The sequence below is a fragment of the Wolffia australiana genome, chromosome 7 (genome assembly GCF_029677425.1).
Source record: "Wolffia australiana isolate 7733 chromosome 7, ASM2967742v1".
NCBI lineage: Eukaryota > Viridiplantae > Streptophyta > Magnoliopsida > Alismatales > Araceae > Wolffia > Wolffia australiana.
The window spans coordinates 6,989,308-7,015,625 of NC_135841.1; the positions used below are offsets into that span (position 1 = coordinate 6,989,308).

At 49.9% G+C, this 26,318-nt stretch overlaps 1 protein-coding gene across 1 annotated transcript in view; it reads left to right on the forward strand.

Moving 5' to 3' along the window:
* Positions 1–26,318, forward strand: part of LOC144705848 (uncharacterized) — a 70,853-nt gene that overhangs the window by 39,337 nt on the left and 5,198 nt on the right. Inside the window, exon 7 of the mRNA XM_078578685.1 lies at positions 14,249–14,421. Coding sequence (XP_078434811.1) covers positions 14,249–14,421 — 173 coding nt within the window. The remainder of the gene's footprint in view (positions 1–14,248; positions 14,422–26,318) is intronic.

The window sequence follows — 26,318 nt, forward strand, 5'->3', positions numbered from 1 at the left end:
ACGAAAACCCACTTCCTTTTCTGTATAAACGATCCAATTCTGAGCTGCATTATCTAGATGCAATGAAATTAAATGCAACTTGTCCTTGTCCTCCATCGGATGTAAGTAAAAGAATCGTTCCACGCATGTGACCAGCCATCCGCATTTTCAACTTGGAAGAGTGGCAAATCTCCGCGTTTAAATTGAAAATTTTGATCTGACCTGAAATTGGTTGGCGGCGGAACTGGTTGAGTTTGGTGATATCAACTTCCCTTTTGGCTGGTAGACGCCGTCTGTTTGGATTCCTCTAGACGTAGATTGATAGAAGCTATTTGTTCCATCACATGCTCCAATACATTGGCAGTGCGACGTCGAAATTCCATCGTACTTTGGTTGGTCCTGGAATCTTGCTCCATCGAGTACGATAATGCAGATCGTTAGTGTTGGATTATGGCCCCTAATATTCCAGTTATTTCCCTCTGTGAGTGGGCCACATGCTATAAGTGGCCCACATGGGGTTTCTTTATCTTTCTCTTTATTTTTATGCCTTTACTTTTCTTTTAAGTGTCACACGTGTGACACCTCTTTAAGTGGTCACACGTGTGACCCTCAGTCGCACATGTAACCTTTCTTTAAAGGGGTCGAAACCCTAAAATGAAGTAAGTGTTCTTTTGCAAACCCTTCCTCTCTCTCAGGCGCTGCCTAGGGCTGGAGCTTCTCCTCTATCCCTCTCAACCTCTCTCTGGTCACCAGTTAACATGGTATCAGAGCGGATCTGATTCCTTAGGCCGCCTGGGAGCATCCCGCACCAGTGAGGCACAGTCTTGCAAGCTTTCTGCACCTGTCCATCCTTCTTACAACTTTTTTGTGATCTGTTGAAGCCTGTTCCTTCTCTCTCTCGTCAAAGGTTAAGGTATGGCCAGCACTGGAAATACAACTAACCTACCAGCAACACTAGAAGAGGACAGGGTTTCAGAAGTTGTCAATACTTCTGAAATTGGTCGCCCTGTGGTTGTTTTTCCAGTTCCTGAAGTTAAGTTTGGTGGTCTGAACATGTTTGAGTGGTCGAAAATTGTTCAGCTCACCTTGGATGGTCGTCAACTGGGTTTTCATCTCACTGACTCACCAGTTGAAGCAACCAGTCCAGGCTATTGATTGTGGAAGGCTGAGGAGTCCCTGATCCTTGACTGGCTGCTGTGCTCCATGACAGCAGAAATGCGAGGGGATTTCATATATACAACTACAGTCAAGGAACTATGGGATGATGTCCAAAAGTACAGTGAAGAGCAGTCTTATGATTAGAGAATCTATGAATTGAATGTCCAGGCTTCACAAGCACTGCAGGGAGGTGACACTGTTCTGCAATATGCATCAAAATTGAAAGCAATATGGAGGGAAATAGACTATCTCTGGCCTACAAAGAATCCTCAATCAGTTGAGCGTCAGTACATCCTTAAACAGAGGCTATTTACCTTTCTGATGGGTTTGAATCAGATCTATGAGTCTGTGAGGAGCCAACTCCTCCATAGAGAGAAAATACCTACATTGGAGGAAGCTATCTCCGCCATGACACAGCAAGAAAGTCGGTTCAGGGTTGCTCATGAATCTCAGGCAAACAACTCCGCTGCGCTCATTGCAAAAAGGCCAGAGTCTCGAACAACCCAAGCAGGACATGCAGCAAATCATCAATGGTCCTTTCAGGGTCAAGTACAGGCAAGCCAACCCGCTACTACTGTGGCAGAGGGAGAAGACAACAGGGACACACTCGTGTGCGCCTACTGTAAACGGCGTCGTCATACGAAGGAGCAGTGTTGGAAACTGGCCTGGAAAAATCAGAATGCAGGGAAAAAGGCGTATGTTGCTACCTCCCAAACTCAGAATTCAGGAGAAGATCAAATGAATCAGATACAGGAGAAGCTGAGTTCCACTTCACTGGTAAAATCAGGTGACCCTCTACCTCTAAATGGATAGCAGACACAGGGGCTACAGATCATATGTCTTCCGAAGGGAATCTGTTTGTCCAATATTCACTAGCAGAGGAACCCCACAGAGTTCAAACTGCTGGGGGAGGAACCCTGCCAGTGCAAGGAATGGGTGATATCATACTTAATCGACTTGGTATTTTAAAGAAAGTTCTTCATGTTAGAGATCTTCAAGTGAATCTTATTTCATTACAAAAACTTGTAGATGACAGTGGTTGGCGTTTCATTCTGGACAGTGATGACTGTTTTTTATGTGACAAGGTCTCGGGACGAGGATTTCGTCCTTTAGAGGAGAGGGTGGCCAGCTCCTGCTCGATGCACCTTCTGGACATTGTCTGATCACAAGTTCTTCTGGCTTGGAAGTGGACAGAGTAGTTCGCCTGCATCGACGAATGGGGCATCCTCCATTTGACCTCTTAAAACTTTGTTACCCATCTTTATTTCGTGGAATTTCTGTGGAACATTTGTTTTGTGAAGCCTGTCAAATGGCTAAACTTCGACGAACTTCATTTAAATCTTTGGATGATCGATGCACATCTCCGTTTGAATGCATACACAGTGACGTTTGGGGGCCGTGCCCGGTTGAAAGCTAAACAGGGTGTACATTTTTTGTTGTCTTTGTGGATGATTACAGTCGAACAATGTGGGTACACCTCCTGAAATCCAAGACAGAGGTCCCCAAGATTATTGTCAATTTCTGTGAACTGATACATAATCAGTTTGGTTAGAAGATTAAGCGTTTCAGATCAGATAATGTAACTGAGTTTTTTAACTCTGAAGTACGGTCCTATTTTTCAGAAAATGGCATTGTTCATCAATCTTCATGTGTTAATACCCCTCAGCAGAATGGTCTGGCTGAGAGGCGACTTGGATATACGCTGGCCACTGCTAGGTCGCTGGTATTTCAAGCAAATCTGTCAAAGAGGTACTGGGGAGAGGCGGTTCTAACCGCCACACATCTTATAAATCGAATCCCTATGAAAGTAATTGATTATAAGACCCCGTTGGAAATGTTGAGTGCGGTTTTTCCAGGGATAAAGTTATTTTCTGGACTTCCTGCTCGGACGTTCGGATGCGTGGCATATGTACATCAGAGCTCTGGGAAGCTTGACCCTAGAGCACTCCGTTGTATATTTGTTGGATACTCGGGTACTCAGAAGGGATACCGGTGCTATCATCCACCGTCCAGGAAATTCTTTGTGTCAGCAGATGTTGTATTTAATGAGTCTGAGTGGTACTATACGTCTGAAACACCTTCTGCAGATACCGGAGCAACAGACCTTGAATCGCTGCGTTTCATTGGATCGGTGCCTGTGCGGGATCCTGCCCCGATTCTGGTAGAAGACAATATTGCAAACACAGATATCAGGCCAAGTGAAGATGATGTAGAACCCATGGCTCAACTGGTTCCAGATGAAAGAGAGAAGGTGGAGGAAGAAGACAGTCAAGTCAATAACGAAGCAGTAGTTGAGCAAGAAGATTCTGGTGTACTACAAGAGGATATAACCACCAATACCCAAGTGGAGGAGGTCAGTGCTGACTTGGGATGGCCAATAGCCCTTAGAAAAGGGGTACGGTCTTGCCGGGTCAACACCAAGTATCCTATTGGGCAGTATGTACGGTACAACAAGTTGAGCAGTCAGTATAAAAGTTTCCTCACAAGACTTGGCGACATTATTATTCCAACTCGGGTCGAAGATGCTCTCCGGGATCCGGGGTGGATGGCGGCTATGGATGAGGAAATGCGAGGACTCGCAAAGAATGATACTTGGGAGCTTACCACACTTCCGAAGGGCAAGAGAGCTGTCGGGTGCCGTTGGGTGTTCAACCCAAAATTTCATGCAGCCGGAATACTGGAGAGACTCAAAGCAAGGTTGGTGGCTAAAGGGTACACCCAGACACATGGCATTGATTATGGTGAGACCTTCGCTCCGGTGGCGAAGTTCAACACAGTTCGAGTTCTAATTGCTCTAGCTGCCAAGTGTGAGTGGCAGATTCTCCAATTCGATGTGAACAATGCCTTTCTTCATGGAGAGTTGGAGGAAGAAATATATATGCAACTCCCTCCAGGATACCAGCTGACGAATCAGCCAAATCAAGTTTGTATTGTATGGACTGAAACAGTCACCCAGGGCTTGGTTTGGTCGTTTTACCAGAGCCATGATTGATCTAAAGTATCATCAAGCAAGAGGAGATCATGCCCTATTTATCAAGCATAGTGCAGCTGGAGCAGTCACTATTTTGTTAGTGTATGTTGATGATATATTAATCACTGGAGGGGACGTTGAAGAGATAGGTCAGTTGACCACAGCATTGTCCAGACAATTCGAGATGAAGCAACTTGGTCAGATTAAATACTTCCTTGGTATTGAGGTGGCCCATTCCAAGATGGAATCTCTCTCAGTCAGCATAAGTATACCTTGGATTTACTCCAGGAAACTGGACAATGGGGGTGCAAACCTGCCTCGACACCACTGGACGTGAATGTGAAAATTGGCAAAGGAGATGATGGAGCTCCCGTGGACAGAACTTCTTATCAGAGGTTGATTGGAAAACTAATCTATCTCAATCACACAAGACCAGACATTTCCTATGCCGTCAGTCTTTTAAGTCAGTTTATGAGCGAGCCTCATGAGGTTCACTTACGAGCAGTTTACAGAATTTTGGCCTATTTGAAATTCACCATTGGACAGGGACTTCTCTTCACACGAGAAGGGGGTTTATCATTGGAAGCATATACTGATTCTGATTGGGCAGGGTCTATGGTCGACAGTCGTTCTACGTCGGGCTACTGCACCTTCTTAGGTGGCAGTTTGGTCACTTGGAGGAGCAAGAAACAGAAGGAAGTATCTCTTTCAAGTGCAGAAGCTGAACTCCGAGCTCTTAAGCGCGGTGTCTCAGAGTGCCGTTGGCTAAAGCACCTACTAGAAGACCTTGGAATGTATGATAATCTTGGCATCAGGCTATACTGTGACAACCAGTCAGCCTTGGCAATAGCAAGAAATCCAATTCAGCACGACAGGACGAAGCATATGGCCTTGAATCGGCACTATCTCTCTGAGAACATTGATCGTGGAATCATTTTGCCAACCTATGTTCCATCTGCTGAACAGAAAGCCGACATCTTCACCAAGCCCTTGCCCGGTCCAAGGTTCCAGCTATTGGTCTCCAAGCTAGGCATGGCTGATATCCACACCTAGCTTCGGGGGGGGTGTTGGATTATGGCCCCTAATATTCCAGTTATTTCCATCTGTGAGTGGGCCACATGCTATAAGTGGCCCACATGGGGTTTTTTTATCTTTCTCTTTATTTTTATTCCTTTACTTTTCTTTTAAGTGTCACACGTGTGACACCTCTTTAAGTGGTCACACGTGTGACCCTCAGTCGCACATGTAACCTTTCTTTAAAGGGGTCGAAACCCTAAAATGAAGTAAGTGTTCTTTTGCAAACCCTTCCTCTCTCTCAGGCGCTGCCTAGGGCTGGAGCTTCTCCTCTATCCCTCTCAACCTCTCTCTGGTCACCAGTTAACAGTTAACTCTGATACCAATGTTATGCCCCTTCCTAGATCGTTCTGAAGAGCAAATTGATAGCACGGATTCAAGAAAGGGAATCTTGAGAGTTCCCGTCCACAATAGAAATTCCAGAAGATTGTCGATTGAAGAAACTGTTCCAGGAACAAGAAAAGAGAAGAAGAGAAATGGAAGAACTAGGAGACAGGCGACGTCGATCTCCTCCCTCTGGTACGAGTGACTCCTGCTCTCCAGGCTCACAACTTTGTAACTGAAAATTCAAGAATGCCTTTATTTCTCATTGGGCCTTTATTTATAGGCAACTGCGTTGACCGAAGGTGAGCAGGTTGACTGACGACGTTTGTTCCTCTGGTAGGTCCGAGGCAGGACCGTAACAGATGTCCTGGAACCCCCCCAGTCGCTCCATACCCCATAAAAATCTCAATGTTTCGGATTCGAACATTCGTTTTGAATTGAATTTGATTATTCGATCCGTATGTTGGGTCAGTTCGAACACACCGATCTGAACCTGGTGCGAAGATTGGGTTGTGATTGAATTTTAAGTGGACTGATTGAGGTTCGGATTCGATTGTTCAATTGACTGATCCGATTGAACGTTCAAACAATCAGTTCGAATCCCCGATCCCTATTACGCTTCATTGCATGAGGAAGATAGACATGAAAGGGAGACAATGATAGGAAATGGAAGCGCGGCAGGAGAAACCAGCCACACTGAGAATCAAGAAACGCAAGGAAGAAACCAAACCCAATAAGAAGACAATGTTGCATCTACCTTTTATTTGTAGATGCAAGCCCTGGGAAATAGAATAAGGTGTCCAATTTATAACAGTATACAGATAAAAAAATGTATTATCGATGAGGGTAAAGTGTTTTTGAGGTTATACTATATACCCCACCGGATCATGTATGGCCATGTGGCTCTGTGTAAGAGAACTTTTATCATGTAAATAGATTGATGACCTCCAACCACAGAGAGGGAGAGTCATGACTGGAACTAAACAGAGGGGGTAACAAGGAAACTCACAGTGATCTTCTTCCTGCCCTTCCTCCAAGGAAGGAGGGCTTAAGCGGAAAGCCAAAACTGGCTGGGCCTGCGGTTCTGGATCGGGCCGTGGGGTCCTCTCCCAGACATAGCAATGCATTAATCCGATCATTATTGACCTCATTGTTGGCAGTTGAGAAGCTTCTGTTATCCCAGAAATCTACAGGTTAGACAGCCTTACATCTATATATAGATCGTATTTACTCTATAAAAAGGACCACCTTTATTTCCCCCTCGTCTTTCTTGGTACCCTTGCAAAATATTGCCATGGTGAGCTGATAGATACAGAAGGACGACAAGATTCATCTCTGGAGAATATACTTTCATAAATGGGAAGCACTCCAATTATTGTCTCCAACTAATTACATGATTAATAGGACTCACCCCTTGGTCCCATATTGCTCCTATTCTCTCTGATAACTGGCTGTCAGAAATATCTGTTGGCGCTGTCTACCTGCTGATAAGATCCGCTAGCAAAATCAATTCTGATAAATGCTATTCGTTCCAAGATAACCGAATGTGGAAATGTCAAATCAAGAAAACCAATAGAACTGAATGTGTTCCACCCGAGGTGGGAATCGTCTGATACAGTTGAAGAAATGTAATGACAGCAAACCAGGATCTCTCAACCCGATATCTGGACGCAGGCTTCTCCTGCCCTCCAGCCCCTCCCGCGCGCTGACGGGCCTTCGAATTCTTGAATCTTGCTATTTCCTTATGGTGGCTTCCGTTTTTATTTATAAGGGGGTTGACCCCGTTTAAATCGTTGAGCTGACGTGGCATGACTGGAGCGATTGCTCCTTCTTTTATAAGTTCTTGGAAAGAACTTATCAATGCTCCCTGCTTGGACTTTAAGCTTGTCCTCAAGCTTAAATTGAGGAAATGATTTGTGAAGTAGTTGCGCATCCTCCCATGTTGCCTCGCATGCAGGTAAATTTGACCATTTTGCTAGCACTTCTAACCCCTTTGAAGTTTGCCGAGTTTGAAGAATGCTCTCTGGGAAAACCTGCTATTCCAACTCTGGAGTTAGAAACGGAGGAAGAGATTGTGCAATATGTGAAACTCCCAAGGCTCGTTTTAGTAATGATGCATGAAATACAGGATGCAAGGTTGATGATGCTGGTAGATCTAGGCGATATGCAACTTGGCCGATTCTTTCTAGAATTTTGTATGGACCAAAATATTTTGGGCCTAACTTTTCAAAAGCCCTTCTTGCTAAACTCTTCATCCTGTAGGGTTGAATTTTCAAATAAACCAGTTCGTTTTCCTTGAAAGATTCATCTCTTCTATGTTCATCGGCTTGAGCTTTCATTCTGGACTGGGATTTAGACAAATGTGTTTTGAGGTTTGTGAGCATCAAATCTCTTTCTTTTAATAGCAGATCAATGGAGTTAAAAGGGGAAGCTGGAGATCCATACCTGAGCAAAGAGGGGGGATCTCTTCCATATACCACTTTGAATGGGGATGTTCCTATGGACGTATGGAAAGAAGTGTTATAGTTATATTCTGCCCAATGAAGCCACTGGCTCCATTTTTAGGGATTATCTGAGGAAAAACATCACAAATAACATTCCAATCCTCTGTTAGTGACTTCCTTCTGTCCATATGTTTCTGGGTAGTAAGAAGAGCTGAATTTTAACACCGTACCCTTTAGTTTGTGAACCTCCTTCCAGAAATTTCTGGTGAATAAGCTTCCTCTGTCGGAAATGATTGAAAGGAATCCCATGCAGTTTAACAATCTCTTTAGTAAACAATGCTGCAATCGAATTCGCTGAAAATGGGTGCTTGACTGCTAAATAATGTGCATATTTTCTTAGTCTGTCAACAATTACCATTATAGAATCAAACCAATTTGATGTTGGTAGGCCTTGTACAAAATCCATAGAGATATCTTCCCATATTTGTGAAGGAATTGGGAGTGGTTGTAATAAGCCGGCTGGAGATAATGTTGATGCTTTGTGTTGTTGGCATATGTGACACTGACTGACATATGTCTTGGTCACTTTCCTCATTCCCTTCCAGAAGGCTTGTTGAGATATTCTTTTAATAGTTCTCCTGAATCCACCGTGTCGTCCTATCTTGGAATCATGAAATTCTCTTAAGAACAATGGTATTAAAGATGAATTCTCAGTAAGCAAAATACGATGTTTGTAGCAAAGAATTCCTTGGCAAATAGAATAATTTGGAACTGCTTCTGCATCTTGCCATAGTGTGTTCTTGATTCTAGAAAGCCTGGGATCTTGAAGAATTTCTCGATTGATTGTGGGTTTGTCTAGCCAGTGTGTGACTGTAAGTGAGCAACATACTCCCTCTTTGGTTATAGATCTAGAGAGAGCATCAGCTACTATATTTTTCTTTCCTGTCTTATAGTGAATATCAAAATTAAAACCGAGCAGTTTAGATAACCACTTATGGTAGTGTAAGGGAACTTCTTTTTGTTCCGATAAAAATCTCAGACTGAATTGATCGGTATATATAGAGAACTTCTGAAACATAAGGTAGTGCTTCCATTTCTGGATAGCCCACACGACCGCTATCAACTCCCTTTCATATGCAGATTTAGATCTGGTCCTTGGAGATAAAACTTTGCTGAAATATGCAATTGGATGCGATTTTTGCAGTAAGACTGCTCCCACAACGTGTCCTGATGCGTCAGTTTCTAAAGAGAATGGTTGAGAAAAATCAAGCTATTGTAAGACTGGAGCTGATGACAATGCTGCTTTTAGCTTCTTGAAAGCCGTTTCAGCCTCATCTGACCATCTAAAAGAATTTTTTTTTAATAACATAGTAAGTGGTTGAGCAAGCTCAGCATATTTATGTACAAACCTTCTGTGATAACCATTTAAACCCAGGAACCCTCTCAATTGTTTTGTGGTTGTAGGGGACTTCCACTGCGAAATAGCTTCTATCTTTGAAGGATCAGTGGATACCCCTGCTATTGATATACCGTGTCCCAAGTACTCCACATATTTTTTTCCAAAGTGACATTTTTCTGGTTTGATGTGTAAACTATTTTGAGACAAAACTTCAAATACCATGGCCAAGTGTTCTTCATGCTGATTTGTATCTCTGCTGTAAACTAGAATATCGTCAAAGAACACAAGTACAAACTTCCTGAGATATCTTTTAAATATGTTGTTCATGAGAGATTGAAATGTAGCTGGAGTATTAGAAAGTCCGAAAGGCATGACATTGAATTCAAAATGACCCTGGTGTGTCTTGAAAGCAGTTTTGTGGATGTCTGAAGGATTTATTCTAACTTGATAATAGCCAGATCTGAGATCCAATTTCGAAAAAATAGACATTCCTTGTAGCTCTTCCAAATTCATGCACAATCTATATCCTCCTCCTTTCTTTTTAACCAATAAGGCTGGGTTTGAGAAACAACTATTTGATGGTTTCATAATATTCGTATCTAGCAACTCTTGTGTCAAAGCTTCAAGAACATTTTTGTGCAGGTAAGAATATCGGTAAGGCCTCATGTTGATTGGTGTGGATCCCAGTATAAGATGGATTTTATGATCGCAATCTCTAGAAGGTGGTAACTCTTTTGGTTTTTGAAATACTGATGCGAATTTGGACTTTAACTCATACAAGTATGAAGCAGGATCTAGAGATTTTACCTTGGCTGTGGCAATGAGGTGTTGTTGATTTATCCAATGAACATGTCGTATAGAATTTATCCAATCTTCATTAGCTCTTTCATCTTCAAAGGAAGAGTGCAGTTTTCTGTTTAATTCTGGGTCTGCTTTGATAGTAACAATTTGCCCCTGCCATAAGATTTTCAACATAAGATGATCATAGTTAGAGTGAAACCAACCCAAGGATCTGAGCCAAGTGATGCTGAGGATGATATCTAACTTTCCCAATTCAAATGGGATCATATTCTGTTGAACGGAAATTCCTTGGAATTACAGAGGTAGATTAGTGCAAAGTCCAGTAGTCTGTCTGAATGATCCATCAGCTAATACTATCTGAAGAGTATGATAAGGATGTACTGGAATATTCAACTGAGCAATTAAATTGTTGTTAATGCAGTTGTAAGTAGGCCCCCCCATCAATCAGTATTTTCACCTTCCGGCCTCTCAGAAATCCCCATAGTTTCAAAGCACCATGTGTGTTATAAGGAAAAAAATTAGATGGTGGTTGAACTGCCATAAGGATTCCATTATGTGCTTGATCTTCATCTAATTGCATGAGGTCTTCTTCAGGAATAGGTTGAACGTCTTCTTCCTCTTCCTCTTGCCGCATATAGATGTTTACCTTCTTCTGACATTTGTGGCCTGGTGCATATACTTTGTTACAATTGTAACACAAACCTTTCTCTTTTCTCTGAAGAAATTCTTCTGTGGATAATCGAGTAAATTTCTTCTTTCCTCGCTTGTTTGCTCGGTCGACTGTTATGATTGGAGCAGATGGGCGTGAAACCTGCACGTTATTCTGATATTTGCCAGATTGAGTATAAGGGTGCCCTGACGATACTTGTTGTTTGGATTAGAATTGCTCCCTGTGCTCGTCTTTCTTATAGTTCTATTATCCAGTACCTGTAGACTCCTCTCAGCTTCTAATGAAAAATCCATTATTTCTTGTATACCATATGGTTCCTGAGATAATGTCTGGTTGTAGGCCCCTGAGATATGCTCTCTCATGCACATCTGTAGGTAAATGTGATAGGAATGCAGCTAGGTCTTCAAACTCTGACCGATAATCTGATACTGAACCCTTCTGTTGTAGATTCATGATTCTTTCACAAAGTGATTTAGTGGAAAGTTTGTACCTTTTTTCAAAGTATTGCCGAAATACTAGCCAGTGATCAAATCCAAAATTTTCTTCTGTGTATGAACCAGCCCTGAGCAGGACCTTCCATATGCACAGATACTCAATGAAGTTTCTCAGAATCGGAAATATGGTGTACCTTAAAAAATCTTTCTACACAATTCAACCATCCTTGAGCATTAGCTCCATTAAAATAAGGCAGATCTCCTTTTCGAAATTCTACCTTTCCTTCTATGTGTTTCTTGGTTAACTGGCACTCGTGCACACCTTCACCTGGGTTCTTCTGCTTGTCTATTTGGGGCCTGAGTTGTACTTTCTAATTTTGTATTCATTTACTGCAATTGAATCAGAATATTAGAAAGAATATCAGCCATCTCAGGTTGTTCCGGTAACAACCCCTTTCCTTTGTCCATCAACCCTTCCATTATGATGCTATCAAGATACCAGAATCAAGTAGTAATTCTCTTGAATGAACTCCCGGAATAATTGTTTGTATGAACTCTTGGTATAAGATGTTGAGTGATGTGAAATATGAATACGATACTGTCATTTTATTGGATATACTGTACCGAAATTATTTACTAGAATTTATTTACTAGAATTCTTGAATTTATTCGATCCACAATGTCGCAAGAATCTGGTATTAGAGGAATATCCAAAATGTCGCAGGATCCAAAATGCTCTGATTCCAGTTGATAAGATCCGCTGGCAAAATCAATTCCGATAAATGCTATTCGTTCCAAGATAACCGAATGTGGAAATATCGAATCAAGAAAACCAATAGAACTGAATGTGTTCCACCCAAGGTGGGAATCGTCTGATACAATTGAAGAAATGTAAGGACAGCAAACCAGGATCTCTCGACCCGATATCTGGACGCAGGCTTCTCCTGCTCTCCAGCCCCTCCCCCACGCTGACGGGCCTTCGACTTCTTGAATCTATGTAGTTTGCTTGGAATGGGAGAGTCAAGCAACTCCAGTCTGTGCGTCCTTTGCATTTTGGCGAGGGTTCAGGCTGGTGTTTCCTCAAGTCTGAGAATTCTTCCAAGGCAAGTTGGGGACAGTACATCATTCAGATTTTGGCTAGACACATGATCGGCACTAGACACTCTAAACTCAGAATTCCCATGTCTTTTTGCTCCCACATGAACTCCTCATGCCATGGTCTTTGAGTGTTGAAATGGTACGCGGAATCCATGCTTGGTCAACACCCTGTCTAACCAAAGAGTGGTGGAATATTTAATGACGGAGCAGAACCTAATCCATTCACCTCCAAGGAGGGACACAAGACAAATGGAAGTGGATAGGCGCATCCTTCTCTGTTCAGGATGCTTACGCAAGTCTCAGCCGCAGACACATAGTCGAAGCACTGAGGATCCTCTGCGCATGCCACACCATATGGAGACAAAAGGTTCCTCTTAAGGTGCGGTTATTTTGTTGGCTGCTACATCGACGAAGTCTAATGACGAAGCTCATTTGGAAGTAAATGGATTGTACTACATGCGCAAGAGGTGAAGAAGACTGCGCCCATCTCTTCTTCAAATGCTCGTCTGCTCGAGCAGTGTGGACCCACCAGCCGACCACAGGATTGGATGTCGCCTTAGAGAAAGCATTTTGGAATTCTACATAGGGTTGTGCACTCAGACTGCAAGAGGGGCATGATCAACCCTTTGTGGTGCTCTGGACGTATGGTTGCATAGGATTGAGGTCATCTTCAATGGCTGGAAATCATCAATGGATGCGGTTGTACTAGTAGTGGTGATTTTTGCCTCTGCATGGTTTGGAGGATTGCTGCTTTATATGTATCTAATATTAGTTTTTATTTATCACATTAGGAGGTTCACCGATTTTGTGTTATCTCCCTTATCTTTCTTCAAAATTATTCCCAAATACATCCGTGATGTTTTATCGCGCTCTCAATGGAGAGCCTCTATGGATGCCGATATGGAAGCTATTCATTCTAAATCAAACTTGGGAAATGGCATTGTTGCCCTCGCACAACTGTGCTATTGACTGAAACTGGCACTACAACATCAAGTATATAGCTGATGGACAACTTGAATGCTAAAAAGCAGGACTGGTTGCCCAAGGGTACACCAAATAGTAGGATGGTGACTACACACAAACATTTGCCCCAGTTGACACTATGAATACTATTTGCATTCTTATCTCTGCGGCAGTACCTCAGAGTTGGAAGTTGACAGAATAAGATGCAAAAATGCATTTCTACATGCAGATTTTTGCTTTTCAGGCTTCACGTTATCCTCTTGAAGAGAAGAAACCTTTCCGTTGGCAATACTTTGTCATCCCCTCCCATTTCCACTCTTCTCTCTTACCCCGGGAACATCTCTCTCTCATCTCTCTCAAGCTCAGCATCTCTAACCGTGGATTGATCTTGAATCAAAAGAATTAAATAATTGTATGTTTTTAGGCCATTGTAAGAACACAAGGCATGCTCTCCGTCATGTCCTCTCTGTATGTCTGGAGGAAATTCTTAAAATGTAAAAAATGTAAAAAATCTTATTTTTTGTATTGGGTTACTAAGCCCATTACCCGATCGGGTTTCTTACCCACATCGGGTAACCCATTATCACGTAAGTAACAGCTAGTTTTAACTAGCCGTTAACTAGTGGTTATAGAACGGCTATTTAAGTGTATTGTCATCGCATATGAAACTTGATGTCTTTTTGTGGTTTTTTTTCTACTTCTTGCTCAATTCCCTGCGTCTCCTTCATTAAGAAATCAGTTCAATCTACATTCTGGAATGTGATTTTCCACAAATTTTAGAATGGTTTCTGATTCTTGTGATATTCTGTGCCCATTATCTAACTTCTCTTTCTAGGGAGTTTCATTAGTCTTGTATACTCTTATTCTCTTTTATTATTATTTTTTTAGAAATATATTTCTAGTAAGATCATGATTGGTGCTCCGTTTTTACAGTTGATGAGATGTATTTGGCTTCACTGATCAACAAAGGAAGGGTTGCTTTCAGCAAGGGAGAGACTGATCCTACAGCTATGCCCTCTGAAACTATTTTACGAATGGCAACAATAAATGGTGCCAAGTCAGTTCTGTGGGATAACGAAATAGGCTCTCTTGAGGTTGGCAAAAAGGTAGGCTTCACTATTTTGTATTTTATTTAATCTTTGTATTAACCTGATGCATCTCAATTTTTTATTTTTAGTGATAAACGGCTTGATGATTTTAAATTTCTTACTGACATGATTTTCTGGAAAGGATAACAGTTTCTCACTTTTCTTCGTTTTGATGCCAGATTTTATAGGAAGACATTATCAGAAGAATAATTATACATATATAATCAAAGGACGATTATTATTATAGAAATTCCACTTTTGTGGGAGATTCAACTTTTATATTAATGGAAAAAATATTTTTTGTATCAAAATAGGTTTTTCAAGATTTCCTTAAAAAATTTGAAAATGTCTTATTGATGTTTCACAGAGAGAATCCTGCTGTTGCCCCCTGCGATCCCCCGCGGTGACGGCGATCCCCGCCGCGGCCTGCGACGGCGGTCGGGACAGAAGAATACCCGCGACGGAGGGAAAAAGGCCTGCGACGGCGATCCCCGCCGCGGTGACGGAAGGAGCCCCCGCGGGCGACGGAAAAACCCTCCGTGGGCGACGGAGAAACCTCCCGCGGCGATGCTTGCGATGGAAAAACCCGCGGCGATGACTGCGACGGCGACCCCCGCTGCGGTGATCCCCGCGGGAAGGGGGAAAGGGAGCAAGCGTGCGGCGGCGATCCCCGCCGCCGCACAGGACGCATTACTCAGGCGGATCCCCAACCTCCCCGTCCCTACTCCGGCGACAGCGGAATCCCCCGCCGAGCCCCACTCCTCATCCTATGGCCGAAGGCGACGGCGACGTCGCCGGCGTCCCCGACCGCGTGATGTCGCCCGCACGAGAATCGGTCGTGGGGCGGTCCTCGAGCACCCACGCCACCCGGCATGGGCCACGGTGTCCACAGCGGTCCACGTGCCGCGGGCCGGGGCGAGACAGGAGCCGACCGAGCATAGTCCTCTCGCCCAGGGACCGCGGCATCGCAGGCACAGTCCCTGCCCGTGTCGTGGCCGGAACAGCCCGACGCGTAGACAGGCACAATACTCAGCTTCGCCGCGGCGACACCCGTCGCGGAAACGGCCATCCCCCCTGACGACTGTGGCACCTGATCAGGCAAGGCCAGGGCGGCGACAAGCCCAACGGCCACCAAGGAGACCCCACCTGACCCGGCCAAGGCGATACAGTCCTCTAGCACTTGCACGCAGCCCTTCGCGTACACGTCCGCAATGCCGGCCTACACCGCCCTCCGCCCCAGCCGAGCGCACCGGGGTAGTTTCGGTTTCAACCGCCGCACCGGCACAGGCGGTGTCATCACAGCCTGTGCAGAAGCAGCTAGTGCAGCCCTGGACATCGTGGGCGATGAGGACGAGGAAGCGGGATGGACTAGAGTACAACGCCGTCGACGTCGCCACCCGCGGGTCGATCTCCGGGCCGTCAACAGAGTGGGCGAACAGCGATGTTTTCAGTGCTTCTCACGGGATCATATGATCCGGGAGTGCCGGGAACCGGTTGTCTGCCGCCTATGCCTCCGTTCGGGGCACCGCCAGGCTGCCTGCCCGCACGCACGGATACCCCACCGAGCGCCTGCCTCGATATGGCCCCCACCAGACCTGCCTATATTCTGTCTGGTCGGGGTGGCGCTTAGTGGCCGGCCAAAGGAGGAAAAAGTGCTGCAACACCTTCAGTCCCAATGGCCAGACACGGAGAGCGCTGATCTTCATCAACTATCCTCAGGTGATTTCTTCCTGCGCAATCTGACGAGGGCCAGCTTCCAGGCATTACGGGGACGGGAAGAGGAAGTCAACGGAGGCGGCCGAATTCTCTGGCGCAAGCCGACTCCTGCTGATGGGGCGAACAAACCCAGCCAACATACCGTGCTTCTTGAACTTCGGGGGATCCCCTTCGGACGCCGGGCATGGGTGCACTTAGAGAAGATTACACGGCCTATTGGCTCCCTACGACGGATCATCTCCACCGGCCTCAAGTCAGGCGACCCGAACAGCGTTGCGGTAGAGATTGCAGTCCCCGCGGGGGCGGTCATCCCGCCGGCAGTCGCCATTGAAGGAGATGAGACCGCCTTCCTGGCTCAGATTGTAGTACCCCCTCCCCCTCCGCCGCCACAGTCAAGCCCCAGTCACCAGCCTCATCTAACTCAAGCAGCCCAAGACTGTGGCCCCGTGGGCCAGTCGCTGGAGGCGGACAGTTCCATCTCCAATGGGGAAGGGAGCAATCCCACCCCTGCGGCAACTCATCAGAGCAAGACGGCGGCGCCCCATAACACCTCGACAACAGCGACCTCGCTTCTAGCGGCTGCAGTCCATACACCCCGGACGGAATCGTCGCCACTAGCGATGGACCAGTCGCCGCCCGTCCAAGTGATGCAGCAGTATAGCATGGACGCGGTGCGGGTGACTCCCGCTCCATCAGCCGTCACGGGTCTGTCGGCCTCCCCCACCACGGAGACAGATCCCCATCGTCGCCAGGGGGACAGTAATATTGGAGGGGGGCACGATGACGGCTCCCCCACAAGTGCTGCCGCCGGCACCTTCGCCGGGGCCAAGCTCAGTCCTTGCTCCCGGGGATTCGGACCATGCTCAGCCCCCGGTGATGGACAGCGATCAGAGCCCCGCGTCGATCCAGCCAGCAGGCTCGACCGATGCAGATGAATGCCTCTACGGGGACGGTCAGGACCACGGCAACAGGGTCATCCGAGCGGTGAACGTGGGGCGCGCAAAGCGAATGCTAGAGGCGCAGCATCGCTTCTACAAGCGAAAGGGCAGCAACAGGAAGCCGCACACAATCATGTCACGACAGGAAGTCACCACTTACCTGGAAGAGATCAACGGGACCACGGTCCCGTCTGCAATAACTCCAGGAACGGAAAAGATCGCTAAGGAGGCAGGGGTACAACTGGTGCCCCAGGTCGACGAGGTCCGACCGGTTTCTCTATGAAGTGCGTCTCGTGGAATGTTCGTGGGCTCCGGGATGCTCAAAGGCGAAGGATCATCGGCCAGTATCTCCGGGAATGGGGAACTACAGCAGTCTGCCTTCAGGAAACCATGCTGGAAACGTGTGATGCGCACACTTGGAATTCCGTGGGGCAAGGACATCTCCAGGGCTTCGCGGCTCTCCAGGCCACGGGCCGAGCCGGAGGTGTGATGGTGGCATGGTCAGAGGACCATTACGAAGAAGCTGATCGGTGGTGCGGGCGACATCTAGTGGCTGTAAAATTGACACGCCGCACGGACGGATGGCAATGGGTGATCATATTGGTGTACGGTCTGGCGTCTCCACCCAACCGAGCAGAGCTATGGGAGGACCTGGAGTCGGTGGCGGGGCGATTCCGGGGGCTACCCCTGCTCTTCGGGGGGGACTTCAATGTCACCTTAGAAGCTGGAGATCAGCTGAATGGCGGGGGGGGGGGGGGCGCAACTATGGGTCACAACAGCTCTTGGACTTCATCTCCACCGAAGGGCTCCAGGAAATGGGCCCGTCAGGTTGCACATATACGTGGCGCAGCTCGGCCCAACCACACTCTCTATCGAGGCTGGACAGATTCCTCTGCTCGACAGAACTCATGGAGACCTACCCGTCGGCCGAAGTTGTGGCGTTGCCACGACCGTTGTCCGATCATTCGCCTATTGTGTGGCGGCCAAGGGCGGATGGTCGGCAATCCACGTATTTCAAGCTCGATAGATCAATGCTACGAGAAGACAGGTTCCGGAGCGAAGTCCAGGGTTGGTGGGAGGCATGGCCGCACCCCTCAGTTGTAGCTCGGGATCTCTCTGCCAAGCTGCGCGATCTCCGCTCGTTTCTAAAGTTGACTAAGAGGCAGAGGAGAGTGGAACGGAGCCGCCGTAGAGATGCATCCTTGGTACAGATAAAGCAGTGGGATGCCATCGAAGATAGCAGGCCCCTCATGGGGGAGGAGATGCAGGAACGGCGCCGGAACAAATCCATAGTGATGGAAGAGGACTACAAGCGGGAAATGGATTGGCGGCAACGCTCGAGGCAACTTTGGCTAAAAGAGGGGATGCTAACACTAGATTCTTCCACATGTGCACCAGTGGGCGGCGGAGGAGGAACCGGATCGCCCGAGTCCGTGTGGGGGGCACGATACACGCATAGGCGACAGAGATAGGCCAGGCTCTTGCACGCCATTTCTTCGCCGTCTCTCGGAAGGGACCTAAGCATGTATGGCGATGGTCCGGCCGCGGCGCAGCCACGCTGACGGAGCCCCAAAAACAAGGGCTGACCACCCCATTCACAGAGGTCGAAGTTGTGGCGGCTATACGAGGCCTCAATGCCGAGGGGGGCCCCTGACCCGACGACATTCCGGTATTTTTCTACAAAGAGTTTTGGCCAACTGTTGGCCCGGATCTGATGCAAACCATGGCACAACTCTGGAGGGGGGAGGCCAACATGGCTCGGCTTAACCGATCCCACGTCGTGTTATTGCCTAAAAAGCAAGGAGCGGAAGATATTGGTGATTTTCGGCCCATCTCCCTCTCTAACTCCATCTATCTCATCATGGCCAAAGCGCTGGCTAATCGCTTGCGGGAAGTGATTGATGGACTCGTCAGCCCCTGTCAGTCCGCCTTCATTCCGGGCAGGATGATGACGGACAGCACCGTCCTGGCAGGGGAAATAGTGGCGGCATGGAAGCGCCGAGGAACCACTGCATTCCTATGGAAGGTGGATTTCGCTAAGGCGCATGATTCCTTGGACTGGGGTTTTTTGTGGGCGGTGCTGCGTCGGCTAAACTTTCCTGAGATGTGGATCCGGTGGGTGAAAAAATGCGTGACAACCCACTCGTTCTCCATTCTGCTTGACGGGCGACCCGAAGGGGGCTGGATCCAGTCACAACGTGGGGTTCGACAGGGATGCCTGTTGGCGCCAGTGCTATTCGTCCTCGCTGTGGACGCCTTAGCCGTATGCACTCAGCAGCTTTGTGGGAGGGGATTGCTCCGGGGATTCCAATCTCCTAGCCAGGCCCAGGGAATCCCGCTATTGCAGTACGCCGACGACACGATATTCTTCATCGAGGGATCGGCTGAGGCGGTGGAGACCGTCTCCACTTTACTTGACTTATTTGCTGATTTTGCAGGTCTTCGTCTCAATCGGCTTTAATCGTCGTTTGTAGGATTTGGCATGACACCGGAGATGGAGCGAAGGTGTGCCGCCACCCTCGTTACCCCCATCGAGACCCTCCCCATCCGCTATTTGGGGCTTCCGCTCTCTGGGGGGCAGATCCGGGCCCGAGACTGGCAACCAGTTATTGATAACATGGAGAGGCGCCTGGAAGGATGGAAGTCAAGGCTGTTGTCCAAGGGGGGGCAGCTGGTTCTCATCAAGGCGGTGCTCTCGGCCATCCCAACCTTCTACTTGTCAGTATTCCGAGTCCCGGGGGCTGTTCAGACCCGCATGGAGTCCCTTATGCGGCGATTCTTCTGGAAAGGAAGCCAGCCAGGGGATTGCCGGGGAACGGCGTGGGTGGCTTGGAAGGAAGTATGCCGACCTACCAGAGCCGGAGGCCTCGGCATTCGAGACCTGCAGCTCTCCAATCAGGCACTCCTGTCTAAATGGGTATGCCGGTTGCTCCAGCCATCGGAAAGTCTAGCGCCTCAGATCCTTCGAGATGCTTACGGCACCAGCCTGGATTGGCATAACCTTGGTGGCCGCCAACGCAGGCCGTCTGCATTCTGGCGAGGTGTGGCACAGGTCACTCAACTGACTCGGCAATACTACGCCCCCCAGATTGGCGATGGGAGGACATTTCGATTCTGGCTCGATGATTGGTCGGGTCAAGGGAGGCTAAAGGAGACATACCCCCGTCTGTTCGCACTAGCACAGGACCCGGGTGCTACAGTTCGGGAGTGCTGGCGCGGGGGATGGTTGCCGACCTTTCGAGGGCAGCTATCAGATCAACGACAGCGGGACCTCCTCGAGCTGCGGCTCCCTTTGGGGAAGCTTACGCCCATTGAGGACGAGGCTGACCGAGTTGCATGGCGGGGAGCAATTTTTTCCGCAAGAACGGCATACACACGACTATGTCAGTCTCAGTCCCCGACTGCCTCAAATCTCCAAGGTGGGTGACGTCTAGTATGGAAGCGGAAGATTCCTCTGACAGTGAAGGTATTTGGATGGCTTCTGCAGAGACGTCGACTCACTACGCGCTGTGTAAGGCAACGCTGGCTCCTGGGGGAATCAGCCGAGTGTGCCCTGTGCATGGGTGAAATTGAGGACTGCGACCATCTTTTTTTCCATTGTTCCCTGGCACGGGAGGTGTGGACTGCAGAAGATGTCCCTGGGGTGGTCACCCGATCAGTTGAGTCCTTCTGGACATCGCTCCGGGGAGGACCATACCGAAGTGAAGCTGAATGGCAAAAACTTTTTGCCATCCTATGAGCTTTGTGGCTTCACCGAAATGAGGTTTGCAACTGCTGTAAACATTTCTCCATAGTCTGTTTGTTAGGCCCCTAACTAGGCGGCATTCCCTGCCCAGAGGCCTGCGTGCTTATTGGGAGGGCGTGTCTGTGTAATTCGGCTCATGACATTAAAGGACTGAGTCATTATGGGTAGCGATGCCCAAATACCTGATCTTTCAGGCCATTGCCATTGTCGGTGGTGCTTCACGGCAGACTGTGCATGTGAAACCCTAGAAGGGTTGAGGGAGAGGAGAAGAAGGATGATCAATGAAGGAAGACTAACAGAATGACATAAGCACCCAAAGGGTTACATGGAGGGTATTTATACCCTAGGAGAGTAAGTAGGAGAGAGAGAGTGATAATAATAATAAGTCCACACTAACACCCCCCCGCAAGCGAAGTATGGATGTCGTCCATGCCGAGCTTGGACACTGCACGTTGAAGGAGAGGCCGGGACAGTCCCTTGGTGAGGACATCCGCGGCTTGATCGGCGGAAGCAACAAAGTCGAGGTCGAAGATCCCTTCGTCCATACGCTCCTTGAAAAAGTAGCGGTTGCGCTCCATGTGCTTGATCTTTCCCTGCTGGCCAGGGTTCTTGGCCAACGCAATCGCCGACTTGTTGTCGCAGTAGAAGTGGATCGGGCCGGAATACTCCACACGAAGGTCATGGAGAATCCCGTAAATCCACTGGCCCTCAGAGGCCCCATCGGCGAGTGCGCGGTACTAAACCGGCACTAGAGCGGGACACCTTGTCCTGCTTGCTGCTCTTCCACGTGACTAGACTGCCAAACAGAAACGCAGTACCCGGTAGTGGAACGATAATCCACAATCGATCCAGCAAAGTCAGCGTCGGTGTACACCTTCACTGTCCGATCCGTGCTGCAAGGAAATAACAACCCCTTGCCGGGGCAGCCTTTGAGGTATGCAAGTACCCGATATGCTGCCTGGCGGTGGATCTCGCGTGGTGAGTGCATGAACTGGCTGAGGAGGTTGACGGCGAAGCTGATGTCGGGTCGGGTGTGCGGCAGATAGAGGAGCTTCCCCGCCAGCTGCTGATGCGGGAAGGAATTCACGGGTGGTGAGTCCTCCCGTGCCCAACTTCACGTTGGGGTCAATGGGAGTACTCATGGCGCACACTCCGTCATGCCCGCCAGGCCAGCAAGTCAACGGCATATTTCTGCTGAGACACGAAAATGCCCGTGGGGTATGCCACCTCAAGGCCGAGGAAGTAGCGGAGAGGCCCAAGGGCCTTGATCTCGAACTCCTTGGCCAAGGCAACACCAAGGCGACCAGCCTCTGCAGAATCTGAGCCGGTGATAAGAATGTCGTCAACATAGACCGCCAGGATGGAGACACCAGCGGGAGTATGGCGGAAGAAGAGAGAAGCGTCGCCGTTGCTCTGGGTGTAGCCCTCGGCCTTCATCACAGAAAAAGCGGCTGAACCACATCGCGGGGACTGCTTCAGTCCATAGAGGACTTCCGCAGTCGGCGACGGTGCCAGGAGGGCCGAGGGCATATCCCGGAGGCTGCTGCATGTACACTTCTTCCGTCAAGTCGCCATGAAGGAAGGCGTTCTTCACGTCGAACTGCCGGATGACCCGGTGAAGATGAGCGGCCACTGCCAAGAGGAGACGGACGGTGTCCATCTTCGCCACCGGAGAAAACGCGTCAAGTAGTCCACGCCATAAGACTGAGTGAACCCCGGGCCACAAGACGCGACTTGTAGCGCTCGAGGTGCCATCGGCACGGTGCTTCTTGGTGTGGATCCACTTGCGATCCACCGCCCTCTTGCCGGAGGGAGGGGCGAGATCCCAAGTGTGGTTCTTGAGCAGGACTGCATCTCCTCGTCCATCGCCGCTTTCCAATGAGGACAAGCAATAGCATCGGCTAGGCGGCGTGGGATAGGATCCGACTCGATGCGAGTGAGAAACAGCCGGTAGGAGTACTCAGCCGGTCGAAGGAGATGTAGTGGGACAAGGGATACCGCGAGTGCGGGTGCACTCGCGGACCCCTTTCGAAGGCGATAGGCCAACCCAACTGATCGTCATCATCGGGAGGGCTGGGAGGACTCGTTCGACGGAGGAGCGGAAGCATACGTGGGAAAGAGGACCCTCTCCGGGAGAGAGCGAGCTCACGGGAGGGGAAGGAGAAGAAGCCGCAGATGGAGTGATGGAGGGTGTCTCCCGAGAGGTGTGGATGACGACACACCGGGAAAAGAGGAGACACGGGTGGAGGCAATGCGGGCGGTAGTGGCAGAACCGCCAAAGGGGTGGAGGAAGGTGGCAAGGCTGCCGGAAGGGGCAATGGGGTAATGGAGGAGAGCTGCGAATACCCCTCATGAGACGACGCCACTGGAGCCAGAGGTAGGTCAAGTGGAGGTGGAACAGGAGGGGATGGTGAGGGGGCAGTGGGCTCATAGCGGAAAGGGCTCCAAGTGGGGAGCCACAGGAACCTCATCCAACGGGAGGCGGGAAGAGGTGTCACCGAAGTAGGGCTCATGTTCGGCAAAGGTGACGTTTGCCGAGATGAAATACCTGCGAGACGGCGGATGATAACACCGGTAGCCTTTCTGGAGGGAGGCATAACCCACGAACACGCACCGGAGGGCACGAGCGTCGAGCTTCGTGCGAGTGGGGGAGGTGTCGTGCACATAGGCGGTGCAGCCGAAGACCCGAGGAAGGAGGCCGGTCCGAAGAGGAACACCAGGAAATGCCACGGTCAGCCGATCGATGGGACTCTGAAACCCAAGGACATCGGAGGGAATGCGGTTGACGAGTTGGGTACCCGTTAACACCGCGTCGCCCCAATATGGCCATGGCACGTGAGAGTTCACCAAGAGAGTTCTGGCCGTCGAGGTGACATAGCCGATGCGACGTTCGGCCATGCCGTTCTGCTCCGGTGTCGCCACGCACGAGGATTCGTGAAGAATTCCCCGTTCGGCAAAGAAGGAGGTGAGATCGGCATTGATGAAGTCGCGGGCGTTGTCCGACCGGAAGCGCTGGATGCCGCGTCCAAACTGGGTCTGGACCAAGGTGCAGAAATGCCGGACCGAGGCCGAAACTTCAGACTTCGCAGCCAACAGATACGTCCATGTGTAGCGGGTAGCCTCGTCAACAAGGATCAGAAAATATCGATGGCCTTTCAGACTCGCCTGCGGGGCCGGTCCCCAAACATCACTATGAACGCGAAACAACGGCGTCGAGGTGTGGGACGTAGATGGAGAAAACGTAGACCGGCGATGCTTGGCCAACTGACAAGCTTCGCAAACCACCGTCAAGATCTAGTCCAGTACACAACGGCGAAAGAGTCGCTTCAAAGTAGAAAAGGGAGGATGGCCCGGCGCTGGTGGGCCAAGTGAAGTCGCACGACGCTGCTCATCAACGGACGGAGGCCACGAGGTACCAAGAAGCACCGCGAGCGACCCCATCATCCAACAGCAGCCCGTTCTCCGTCTAATGGCTGTAGTCCGCCCCTTGTCGAAAGGAACATGCCGTCAGGATGGAGATGGAACGAACAGAAGACATCATCAACCAGACGCTGTGGTGACATGAGGATAGCTCGCAGGTCGGGGACATGAAGGACGTTGCGGACGACACCAAGGCCATCTACATAGACTGCCCCGAGACCAGCCACGCGAAGACGCCCGCCACCGGCCGTGAGAACTGTACGACGCCCACTGTGCCTCTCGTGGGATACAAACCGGTCATTGAACGGGGTCATGTGGTCGGTAGCCCCGAATCAAGTACCCAGGTTGTATCCGAGGCGATAGGTGAGTGAAGTGCCGTATGACCACAGTACCACTGATTAGACACCAGAGAGGAGAACGCACCGAAACCACCAAAGTGAGCGGAGGACTGGGACTGCATAGCGGCCAGCTGTTCCCGAAGAAGAGCCATGTCGGCCTGAAGCTGATCCATGGGAGACGGGGAGGTACTGCTGGCAGGAGCGGACGAGTGGCGGCGACCATCGCCTTGAGTCGGCTGCCTTCTTCTTCTCTTGATCTAGCTTGCGACGCCCGGCAGAAAGCGACTGCCGTGGCCGGGCTTGTTGCAGTAGTTGCACACCACCGCAGAGGCCGGTGGGTCGGAAGTAGAGGCGGAGGAGGAAGTAGGCTGCTGAGTGAGAAGAGCCGTCGAATCAGAGAAGGCTCAGAGGAACCCTGCAGGTGAAGTGGCTCTCCTCCTCCTGGAGTTCCTTGACGAGATCATCAATCGACGGAGGCCTTCGCGTCGGTGGAGTGCTCGACGACGAATGTCATCGTATTCCTTGTTGAGGCCGTTCAGGAATCCCAGGAGCCGGAGGCGGTGTGTTTTGATAGGACACGCAGGTCGGTCGTCGATCGGCAGGTAATAGTCGACCTCTTCCACAGCTTCTTGTGGGCCAATGCGTAGTCCGAAATGGACAATTGTCCTTGACGGAGGCTGTTGGCGCGCTGAACGAGGCTGAAGAGACGCCAGTTGTCGCCATCACGACCACAATAGGCGCGCCTGGTCCCAAAGCCCTTCACAGTAGTCCGATGCGGAACCGGTCACGGAATTCGGAGCGAGGGTGTGAATGTACAGCCAGCCCATGATGAAGTTCTCTTCGCTTCCCAGGCAGCGGCGCGGATGGGTCGGCGTGGCGTGCGGCAATGCAGTGTTTAAACAGTTGGCGGGCCTTGAGAGTTGTTTTGATGAAACGGCGCCAGAGAGGATGTTCGGGCCGCGGAGGAGTGTCGACTCGGGACCATCGGAAGTGGATGAACCACTTTGTGAGACAGCGCTCCGCTGAAAGTCAACGTCCGAAAAATCAGTCGTTGGCGGGTACTCGCGCCCTCCGTGGTGGAGTTGCCGGAGACGGAGGAGTGTCGTCGCGTCGCCATGACAGAGTGCGGACTGGCTGCTCGTCGCGGCTGGTCCGCGTCTTTGGCGGCGCGGCGGCTGGTCTGCAGGCTAGCTGCTTGGCAGCTGGCGTGCGGGCTGGCTGCTCGGCGGCCGGGCAGCGTGCGCGGCTGCGCGGCGCTGGTCCGCGGGCTAGCTGCTCGGTGGCTGGCGTGGCGGGCTGGCTGCTCGTCGCGGCTGGTCCGCGCGCTGGCCGTCTGGCGGGCGGCTGGTCCGCAGGCTGGCTGCTCGGCGGCTGGCGTGCGGGCTGGCGGCTCGGGCGGCTGGTCCGTGGGCTAGCTGCTCGACGGCTGGCGTGCGGGCTGGCTGCTCGTGCGGCTGGTCCGCGCGCTGGCTGTGCGGGCGGCGGGTCCGCAGGCTGGCTGGCGTGCAGGCCGGCTGTTCGTGCAGCAGGTCCGCGGACTGGTTGTGCAGCGGCTGGCGGTCGTCGGCAGAAAGCTTCGTCGGAGAACCAGCAGTCGATCAAAATTGCAGTTAGGGTTTCCCCTTCCTGCAGGATCGAACAGATCCTTGGTTCACCAGAGTTCTGCCGGAACTAGGGCGATGTCAAACCCTAGTATCAGATGCCCAAGGGCTCTGATACCATGTGAAACCCTAGAAGGGTTGAGGGAGAGGAGAAGAA